This window comes from Oryzias melastigma, linkage group LG16 (assembly GCF_002922805.2).
Source record: "Oryzias melastigma strain HK-1 linkage group LG16, ASM292280v2, whole genome shotgun sequence".
Taxonomy (NCBI): Eukaryota; Metazoa; Chordata; class Actinopteri; order Beloniformes; family Adrianichthyidae; genus Oryzias; species Oryzias melastigma.
Window position 1 is genome coordinate 14,502,114 of NC_050527.1, and position 11,345 is coordinate 14,513,458.

The following is an 11,345-nucleotide window of genomic DNA, read 5'->3' on the forward strand; positions in this document are numbered from 1 at the left end:
GTGGGGCGCGCTAAAGATAAATTATTGCCCCATCTTAATGCTTTGCGTGTCAAATTAACCCCGTTTTTTGTGTTTTAGGCCTGTAGTGTATGAGAGCAAATAGAGCTCCGTGCGTGCCCAGTGCGTGAGCGCGAGCGCACGCTTGAGCGCCCTCAGACGGGTTGTTAAGGTGGCATTAGAGTTAATGCAAATTAAAAAGGCTGCTTGATCCGTTTTGACCCCCCCAACTCCCCCCCTTCCCCAAACCCCGCCCGTTGGTTGCGTTAATGCGGTCATTTGCTTTGGAGGTGCTCACCCCCCTATAATTCAATTTGTCAAAATGAATGAGAGAACAGATAATTTCTCCGGCGCGCTCCCTCCCAGCGCATGGAGCGCGCACAAAAAAACAACAACAAAAAAAGATAATAAAATAAAAACAAGACAAAAGTTACTTAACCGAAACATCATCTTCTCCGTTACTGTACCGCTTTCATCTGTAAATAATTGCGAGGGGGGGGTTCATATTATTATGTTGGCCCCGGTCCCCTAGATAGTCATCAATCACTCTCAATCGACCTGTCACCGGTAGACAGAGATCCAGCTGGAGAGGGGGGCAGGGGGGGAGGAGGAGGAGGAGGACGGGGTGAGAAGAAAGGGGAGGAGGAGGAGTACATCATCATTAATTTGAGGAGTGACCCCCAGGGCTATCCACATGTCTCAACCCGGGATTCTCCAAGCAACACTGCGCGCACCGTGATGTGGCTCCTGTAACCACCACGCGTAAAAAGACAGATAGATGGATACATAGATGCACAGATAGATACATAGATAGAGGTTTTGATGTCCTCAGGTTGTTGTTTTTGTTGTTCTGTATCCTAATTAATATTTGAATCAATTAACTCCTTGTGTGATTTGTGTTAGGAATGCATTTAATTAGGCCCTAATGTATTTATCTCAGTACATACATTTGCACATCGGGGAACGCTGATTGGTTAAGTGATTGATGCGCAGTTGCAAATGATTCCCACCACGTGCATGAGTCAAAAAAATAAGAAGAAGAAATGGGAAAAAACGTCTTCCTCCACTTTTATTCCTCCCAGATCTCACGTTTGCTGTCACTCTTGGAAAAGGAAATGCATATTAAAGTTACAGTCCGGTCATTTTCAGAGTGGGAAACTTCTGACGTCATAGCCAGCGCCGCTTAAAACAACCTGCCTCTGCTTGCTGACGTCTTTTATGCTACTTTTTTATAAGGCAAAAATATGTACCTGACAACAAAGTGAATATTCTGGGGGAAAACGGGACGAATGGCGTTTTTTTATACTATTAGACTTTGAAAGAGAGAGATAAAAAAAGAAAGTTATTTTTTTTTCCAGGCTTACGTTTTTCCCTGCTGAAAGGCATTTGAGAGGGGGGTATTTTACACAAATTAAACATGCTGCTCTGCTTCGCCCTATAAGCATCCTAGGAGCCAGTACTTCCCAATCAGTTGGTACAGTCAAACTGAGGCGCAGCCTGCGTGAGCGTGGAAACCTTCGCTCCCGCTTTATTTCAGGATATTGGGGGATCTCTCTACCATGTCATATCCACAATTTGGATATCCGTATTCGTCTGCTCCACAAGTAAGTTCACGCTATTTGATATGCAATTGAATCCTTAATCGATTTCATCATTTTGCGCATTTCTGACCATTTTCGCGCAGATTTCTTATGTCAGATCTGTTTTTTCTTTGTAAAGGTGTGGGGGTTAAAAGGTAAAACGAGGGTAACCAGAAACCGACCCCCGACCTCCCGTGTGCAGATTTCCGTAAGATAGGCGCTGCGTAATGTCAACCATATGTTTATCTGCTCTGGGTAACACATGCCAACTTGTTCGGCGCGCGCCGGCTGTGTTTAAACTCAGCTGCTGGCTGCGAGCCATTAAAAATCATTTTGGCATTAGCCTACTTTCGGAGTTTATGAGCTGATGTCGGGAGGAAAAAAACGTTCAGGCACGTGGTTCATCTGGATCCGGGTTAACAGACTAAGATAACGCGTGCGTAAAAATCGTTTTTACGCACGCGTTATTTGACTTTTCCCCGTTTGTATCTGTAAAGTGATCACATGTGTAATTAGTTGATGTTAAAATTAAGTCATTTTCTGTTAAACTTGCCTAAAATATATTTTATGTCATGCTTATGATGTCCTTATAAACATTGGAATATTTTTAAAATCAACTTTAAGAACAAAAAATGCTCATAGTGTGTTTTTCTATGTTTGATATTAAAAAAAATCTGTTTCCCCCTACTTTTAGTTCCTGATGACAACCAACTCTTTGACTACTTGTTGTGAGTCCACGGGCAGATCCATAGCCGACTCCGGGGTGGCGGCATCCGGACAGACTCCAGTCTACTGTCCCGTGTATGAGAGCCGGCTGCTGGCCACGGCGAGACACGAGCTGAGCTCCGCCGCAGCGCTGGGCGTGTACGGGAGCCACTACACCGGCGGCCAAGGCTATGGGAATTACGTTGCATACGGCACGGACGCATCCGCCTTCTACTCGCTGGTGAGCTCCGCATCTGATTCTTCTTGGCATTGATTAATGGAGCCGCAGGGTGCCGGTACTTAAAGCAGGCTCTTGTGTCTCTTCATCCTCTACATCCTCACAACACCAGCAATTTATTGTCAGTGACAGGTTTCAATGTTTTGGTTAAGCAAAAATGTGCTTAAAACAAATAATAAACCAACTTAATGTTCTGTTTAGACAAAAGCCTCTTTAACAAAAATAATAAATGTTCAATTTGTATTTATTTAAAGCAATTTTACATGATTTGTATGTTTTTATGATTCATAAAGTGCTTAAAAAAATGAGTAAACATGGACCTGAAGTGAGTACTTTTACTATTTGTTATACTTTTATTAAATTTCATGTTGGCACTGTAAGTTTAACTGCAAAAATAAAAATATGTTTTTTTGTTTTGTGCTTGACAAGTTGCACCGAAAGCGGTTAAAATTGTATTTAAGTGAACTATCGGAACTTTTTGTGGCACAACTTAATCAGAAAACGTCTTAATTTGTCTTAAAAAGAAGGCTCATAGCATACATTTCTTTAAAGTTTTCATTTATCTCTGTTTTTGCACCAAGCAACAGTTTTTGTGACAGTAGCTTTGCAATTTAGCAAACACAACTTTATCTCCAATTCAGAGATAACTAAGTCAAAGTTGACAAATGTAACCCCTTAATAAAGTTTTATCTTTATCATTTCAGGGCACGTTTGACACAAAGGAAGCCACAGCTTCTGCACATGCAGGAATAACCCAGGCAACTGCCTACTACCCCTACGATCCAACTTTGGGACAGTATCAGTATGACAGGTAAGCTGCAGCTTTAAAGGTTTTCATCAAAGAATCTGGATTTATTTCACATCAAATAGAGATTTATTAACGGAAGCAGCCAAATCGGGTCCAGAAGTGTTGCAAACTTGCTTCACTTTTAGTCTAAAATTTGGTGAATACACACATTTATGAGAAAAAAGAAACTTTTTTCACAACAAGATGTTTTTTTCCTGCCTGGAAGAAATCCCATTCTCCTTTCATTTACACCCAAGGCATTTTCTCTGCTGTGAAGAGCACGTCTGCCATATTGAAAGGTCTTCCCAATAATCGCCTGACGCGCAAATGAACTTTATGAAAAGGTTAAAACACAGAACGAACTAATGTTGATGCTCACGTCGTGTTTCTCAGCTCAGCCTGCCAGGCAGCTTTCTTCTGTCAACCATCACGGCTGCAATAAATCTCAAAACGTTAAGAAAGCAAACTGCAAGTTGTGGCATTTCAGCAAGAGTCCCGCCCACAGGAACACTTAAGTCGACACGGTTTTAACCCGAGGGTCCATCATTACACTCAATAGAACAATTTTACAGTCTATTTTATGTGGGAAGGAACAGCTCAGGTGAGCGCGCCTCTACCCCTGATTCCCTCAGCTGTGCTTGACCTGCACTAAGTCACACAGAGCAATGAAGGACTTCTAAAAGAGTCCCATGAGAGGACTTTTACAGCTCACTGCTGACTGAAAATCAACAGCATGCATTTTAAATGGGGGGAACAGGCAAAGCTGAGTGGACCGTCATTGAAGGGTTGCATTCAACTTTGAGATGTTAAAGATGCATGTTTATATTTCCTTTTCCCATAATAAATTCATATATATACTTTTAAGAGACTATTTTCCATTTTTAATTATTTTTTAATGAAGTATCTTTCATTTTTTCCACTATTTTTCAATTATCCATGAACTATCTCTAAAAAAAGAAAAACTTTTGACTTTAATTTCTCTTTTTCTTTCATCAAATGACCTTTTAGTCCAACAATACCTCCAAACTTGAGGAGAAACAAACCGTCATAAAGTGCTGCAAACACAGATATTGTAAAGTCTCATAAACACTTTTCTTGGGTTATTTTTCCCAAATCAGGTATGGCTCCATGGACGGGGGAACAAGGCGGAAGAACGCCACGCGCGAGACGACCAGTACCCTGAAGGCCTGGCTGCAGGAACACCGGAAGAACCCATATCCCACGAAAGGAGAGAAGATCATGCTGGCCATCATCACCAAAATGACCCTGACCCAGGTCTCCACCTGGTTCGCCAACGCCAGGAGGAGGCTCAAGAAGGAGAACAAGATGACGTGGCCGCCCAGAAACAAGGGTTCAGAGGAGAAGAGATATGACGACGACGAGGACGGGTCGCAGGAGGAGCAGATAAAAAGTGAAAACAATGACGATGGTCAGTGTCAAAAGGCCCTTCGCAACAAAAAAAAAAAACAACAACGTTTAATGTTGCTGAGGACCAAGAAAAAAGCTGCAGCTATGACTTTAAATAAAAATAATTAAAATAAAAAATACATTAGCTCTTTTTTATCAATATTTCCCCTCTTTCATAAGAAGTGCAACTTTTTCAACAAAACCTTTCCTCAGAATTTAAGTATTTTGAACCATTGTAGTAAAATAACTGACAAAAACAGGTGTGTGGCTCCGTTATTGATTCACTACAATGATAAAAATGCAGTATTTTACTTGCAAAAATACAAACAGTTTGCAAACTGAAGATGAGAGTGGAACTCGTGTGAGCATGAAAACCTTCAATCCTTGAGTTTAAATCTAAATAAGAAGAAGTAATGGAGCATCAGATCTTCTAGCATTCTCTACGTTTTTTACACTCATTTTTCAGCCAAATTATTTTTCTATCATGTTGGAATTTATTTTTGGAGCAATATAGGTTGTACTAGTTTCACTTAAGTTTTTTTTTTTTTTTCCACTGAGAATAACTCAAAATATCATCAAATCCAACTTGGATTTTGTTTTTAGTTTTTAGTGTGAAAGAACTCTTGATTCTATTAAAGATTATTTTATTAATAAAAAGCATCTCGTAGATGTTCTGGATTGCTCCTTTATTTGTAATTTTGTGCTGTTGTTCAACATTTTATAAGCTTCTGCTTCTTCCTCTTTTGTTCATGTAGAAACCAGAAGCCGGCCTGATAAGGATCTGCAGCTGAGCGATTTGGATGATTTTGACGCACTGGAGTCGGAAAACTCTGAGTGTGAGCTGAAGCACCGCTACCACCTGAACACGCACATGTCCACGACCACGACCGACTGCCCCCCCGAGCACCTGGTCAAGACTGCGTCCTCCCTGAAACTCCCCGTCCCCCTCGGAGGGGAGCAGGACTTGAGCAAAAGTTGCCTGAAATCGAACCCGGATGAGCTGCAGGCGGACAGCAGACAGCAGCCGAAGCCGTGTTATAACCAACAGCAGCAGATCATAGACGGCAAACCTCGGATCTGGTCTTTGGCCCAGACCGCCACCTCTCTAAACCAGACTGAATACCCGTCCTGTATGCTGAGGTGCCAGCCCTCCTCCCTGACCCCGTCCCCCGCCGCCACCTCGCCCGTCACGGGCCCCGACAACAGACAGGACTCCCCGGTCACAACGCTGAGAAACTGGGTGGACGGGGTCTTCCACGATCCTTTGTTCAGGCACAGCACTTTGAGCCAGGCACTGACCAACACCACCGTCTCTTGGACCACAAACACCAAAGGCGCCATTCTGGAGGCGGAGAGGAGCGCAGCGGCCTTGCAGCAGCTGCAAGAACCCCCCAAAGATAGTGCCATGAGCTTCCCAAAAACTATCAACAAACTTTTCTGCTCCTAATGTAACCAAAATGACTTTTTCTGCAAAAAAGGTGACTGAAAACCGGTTTTCAAACCGGTGACGCTGGACCAGAAGTGGAACTTCCGGGTCGGTTTTGTTTATTTGATCCAACGCGCGCACAGAACCTAATCGAAATGTAAACAGTTTGGACAAAAAAATAAGGTTTACATTTTTTTTTCTCTTTTTTTATTTCCTATGCGCATGCAAATGTAACTAAATATTATTTAAGTCTCTGCAAATGAGTATCACTATTTAAAAAATAATAATAAGACGTCTCACAAATGCACTGCTCTCTGAGGAAGTGGAAAGAGCGCTTCAACTTTGTTCACTGGATAATAAAAGCAGTCAGTTTCTGAAGAGCGCTTGTCCTGTCGGGTTTCGTGGATGGAGTTGCTCTCCATGGTACTGAAACGAAAAAAAGTTTTTACGCGAAGTATTCATTCTCTAAATGTGGAATTTAAAAAACGAGAAAAAATATTGTTTCTTATTTTCAGGCAACTTTTTATCGTGTCTTTTGTTTTCTTTTTATTTACTGAAAACCTTTTCTGACAGGTAGAAAATGAAGCATCTCAAACCCCAAGACGGAACCATATCAGTATCCGAGATCTGCCTCATTAATTCCCTCTAAACAGGCTGTAATTGGGATGTTCACAGACATATTTCATGTCGGGCTATTGATTTCCCCTCTCCGCTCTCTGATAATATCATCGAAATATCTCAACACCGTCCATGATGCAGCTGTCAGGAGGGTAAGTTATTCGCCATGCGCCCATTAAGGGGGCCAGAAACGAAGCCCCCGCGTGAGATCACTTGATATGAAGAGTTTTTTTTTTCTTTTCTTGGAGACAACAACCCCTCATTTCATCTCCTATAGCTGGTCTGGACGCTGACTTCGTTCCTCCACTGCTGCGCTTTTTCTTCTTTTTTTTTTCCATTTTACGCGCGAGGTGCGCACGTCGTCTAAAAGTGAAAAGGGCAAAGGAACTCGAATTAGTTGTTGTAGATAAAAGGGCAAAAAGAAAGGAGTCAAGGGTACTTGACAGTAATGGCGAAAGTGGAGCTCTCCGGGGACACTTTCTGTCCTGTGAGAGAGGGGCTTTAGGGGAGGGGGTGATGAATTTTAATGGGAGAAAAGCACCAACGATGGAGATACGCACACATATGGAAGAAAGTGGACAAAAGGGACTTTAGGTTTGCGTTGAACTTAAATGTTTCTTTTTTGAAATAGAGAAAAAAATAATACATATGAAGAACAAATATTGTTTTTTTATGATAGAAAATTAGGTAGATAAGTTGCGTAATTAATTACGCACCAGAATATATTAGGCCTTTTGCGCCAAGTGGCTTTTATTATTATTAATATTGGAGAGAAAAGGAGACATGCGCCAGGACAGAGAGGACAGATCCTCTGTGTGCGGAGGGGAAATAAATCATTCAGCCATGGCAAATGCGGCGGCGCGCGGGGAGCGGGATGCTAAATTAACAGGAGCCTTTTACATCGCGGCCAAATAAAACTGTAATCAGCGGCGCGTTACTTTTCATTAAGCGGCTGTGACAGCAGCATATTCAGCTGAACGTCCTCCGAACAAGGCGGCGCGCGGGCCGGGGCTGAAATGAACTGCTCTCCGACCGAGAGTCATAAGATAATTCCTTAAGCTCCATTAACAACTCTTAGCCGCAGGAAATGGGCTCCCCCTGAAAACATCTCCAAATCTAAAAGCTTTATCGACCTGGCAAACCTCAGCTGATGGCTTCTCTCCCTCTTTTTTTCCTTTTTTTTCACCACCCCATCTTATACCTCTCACCCCCCCACCCTCCCCTTTTTCAACTTAAGGGACGAAAACGTCCAACTGAGGTAATAGACTTTGACACAACAGATTAAATGTGAAATGAGAAAAGGGAGAGGAAAGGGCACTCTTAAATGCCTTTTAAACGTTACCAATTAGGGGTTTAAAACTTGAATAAGATGTAGGCCTTTGGCACATGCCTGCCTGATGGGACATGTAAGTGAAAGCTCTCCCCATTTGGCAAAAGAAACACTTATCTTAGGAAGAAGGAGTGAAGTCCTCTGTGTGGGGTCAAGTTTATGGTCGATTTTTTCCCCCTTTTTCCTAGTGGAACAATCTGGCACTAAAATAAATCCCTATTTACATTTCATAGAGGTGTAGCAATGATTTTGATTCATATCATGATTTGTAGTTGCCGATGTTAGGGCTGGGTGTCGATAATAATTTCCAGAAACGATTCACCAGAGCCTGGATCAATTGGATTTTGATTTTTTTAAATTCTTTCGATGCTCTCAATTCAATTTTATTTTGTGTTTACACATTTATACACATTTATTTAGAAATATATTAATAATCTACCATATGTTTTGAAAATATTTATATTAATCTGATACTTTTCACATGATGTAAAATGTATTAGTAAAATATTTAAATTGTTAATACCATACAGTGTTACATGGTTTCTCTAAAGGAGAAATTCTAACAAAAATGTTCAGATCATTAACATTGTAAACATTGTTCTGCTTCTCTTGGAAGGCGTTTCAGTTTGACCACTAGGTGGCGATCGCGCTATAGCATTACATCTTATTCCAGAAGAAGACAGTATGAGGAAAAACAGTGTTTTATACCACAAATGGTTACCTAAAAAATATTTCCTTAGATGAGTTTGTAAAATTCCTGCCTGTGAGTTAATAGTTCATTTAGTCAGCAATGTATGTTTAGGTCAACCAAGCGTTAGCATTAGCCGTCCTATTTGAAATCCCATTAAAGGTTAGCATCAAGCCAGCTGACTTTAGTTTTATGTGCTAAAACGTTCTATATTTTTATGAATTTATTATTGATCTGTTAAGTTTGAATCGATTCAAATTGATTAATTGATTTGATCAATCCAGCCCTAGCCGATACGATTCATAGTCGATATCGGTTCTTTTTGAACGATCCGATTCACTGACCTAAAGTCGGTCATCTTTAGTTAAAAATTCAACCAGTGACTCAAAGATAAATACTGATTGTATTTCTTACAAGATAATCAAGTCTAAATTGAACGTGTACAAACAAACAAGTAAACAGGAATATTTGACAAATCCATTCACATTTTAGTTTCATAAAGTTCATCCCACTGTTGTCTTTCCACATCGAAAGTTATGGTCACATGTCTTTGGAAAAGAGTTTCCACACATTGAATCTTTTTTTTTTTTTTGCTGTCATCACATGTATATTTTCCACTGTGATGTTCGTTTTTACGTAATAGCAAACCTAATAGTGTCTTCCAACATCGAGTACAAAAAAAACCAAAAAAAGGCTAACAGGCTTGTAGGCTAACAGAAAAAGTGTAACAATCACAGAATATACAAAAACATTTATGTCTTTCCAGAAAGCCACACATCGCCAAATTTTAAATAATTCAATTCTGTAATCTTCACAGAAAAAATTAAAGTCAAACATTTGAAAAATTAAGCCAATAAAAAGTCTATCCTCTCCGTCACATTTCAGACTGTAGAAGGGTGGAATAAAAAGTCATTTTCTATGTTGGTTTCGACCGATCGGATTAAGAAAAAAAAAATCTACTTCTCTGATAGTGTTTGGGGGCCGGGCCAAATGTGGAGGAGGGCCGGATCGGCCCGCGGGCCAAAGTTTGGGGACCCCTGTTATAAACGTTCACTTTGAAATGATTTTATAATGACATAGTTTGATTAATAACTAGCTCCAGACAAATCGATTTAATTGGATCGTTTTACTCGATTCATCGATTTGTTGTTTATCGTTACATACCCATACACATACATACATATGTATATATTTTAGAAACAAGCTTCCTGTCAGAGACACGTCTTCTGTTTGTAGGAAAGCGGCCCACATGGAAGAGAAGGCCCAGAAACACAGAGCAATCATCAAAGTGGAGCTTCCCTAGAGAGAACGCTACCCTGGGTCAGGTTAATACCACTGTGACCCTGAACCATAAATATATTTACACATCATTACACACCAGTATACACACACTTACACTCCCTCGCTCTCAGACAAATGTACACGTGGCGGGTCCGTCTCCAGCACAATGTCACACTTGCGTGCATCAGGCATTAATTGAATATTTAATCTATTCATTGACTAACATTAATGCGGTGTGAACGGCGGCATTGTGATGGAAGCGAACACGCATGCACAGACACGCTGCTCTTTCAAGAATCAATATAATGGCCTTTTATTTAAATTAAAATGGGGAAAATCATTTTTTTACAATACTGCTTTTTAACAGTAAACAAAACAAGGTTCAAATGTTTTTGTATCATGCTTCAAAACATTTAATTGTGACTAAAATGTCAGTCGTGTGAATGTTGGATATGGTTGATCAGGCATATTGACATAAATCCGAGGCTCAGAGAAAAGATGTTTGTTGATTCAAGCTCAGAAAATTCTCCCCATGTTTCCGTGAATGACAGATCTAAATCCAAGGGTTGATTGTCTTGTCATCAGTCAGCTGCCACTGTGGTGAAGGTGTAGAACAGCTACCTCATTGGTTGAAGATCTGGAGTGCCCCCCTGTAGTTCTCCTCCGCTTCTTCTTGCAGATTTGGTGTGTAGAGTGAGTCCTGCTGCCAAGAAGACACCTTCAGGTCCCACCGGCTGGCTTTTATCAGCCGTCTGCTGCCATCACCTCCCTGCCGTCTCTCCACACTTTAAGAGATTTCAGTGGCGTTTCACCAATTAGGTCCTTTCAAAGTAAAAACCAAACATTTTGTCCTTTTATTATGTAAGTCCTCAGAAATAGAAAATACACTTTACATTCTACAATTCATTTTTTTATTATTATTATTTTAGATTTAAAGGCATAAAAATGAAGACAATGTGTGTAAACTGAAGATTAGTTATCTCTCACAGACACACCAGGAGTTGTATTCCTAAAAAAGTCCAGGCTTGTAATCTCGAACTCTTTTGAGGTCAAATGTGGGGTCAAGAGGGTCTAATTGTGGGTCATCAGGACACACTTTCACTTTGACAGACTCAATTTGCCAAGAAGAAAATAAATCTTGAGAAAAACTGTTAAGAAAATAGATATTTTCCTTCGAAGTCCTTGAGTTTGTTAGTTTAAATCTCAATATAGTTTGTAGGCATGATGCTTTCTTTTACTTGTTTTACCATAATTTTTTTCCTTCTTTTTGTCTTTTAGTTGATTGGAT

At 40.5% G+C, this 11,345-nt stretch overlaps 1 protein-coding gene and 1 long non-coding RNA gene across 2 annotated transcripts in view; one reads left to right on the forward strand and one right to left on the reverse strand.

The window, feature by feature from the left end:
* The window catches only part of LOC112143181, a 16,725-nt gene extending 5,850 nt beyond the window's left edge, over positions 1-10,875 (reverse strand). The window contains exon 1 of the long non-coding RNA XR_002918697.2: positions 10,679-10,875. This is a non-coding gene — a long non-coding RNA (uncharacterized LOC112143181). The remainder of the gene's footprint in view (positions 1-10,678) is intronic.
* Positions 7-6,636, forward strand: irx4a (iroquois homeobox 4a). Its single transcript, XM_024266954.2, has 5 exons — positions 7-1,601; positions 2,272-2,523; positions 3,225-3,331; positions 4,426-4,736; positions 5,470-6,636. The coding sequence occupies exons 1-5, from the start codon at positions 1,557-1,559 to the stop codon at positions 6,159-6,161; spliced, it is 1,407 nt and encodes a 468-aa protein (XP_024122722.1). The 5' UTR covers positions 7-1,556; the 3' UTR covers positions 6,162-6,636.
* Positions 10,876-11,345: the final 470 nt, after the last annotated feature.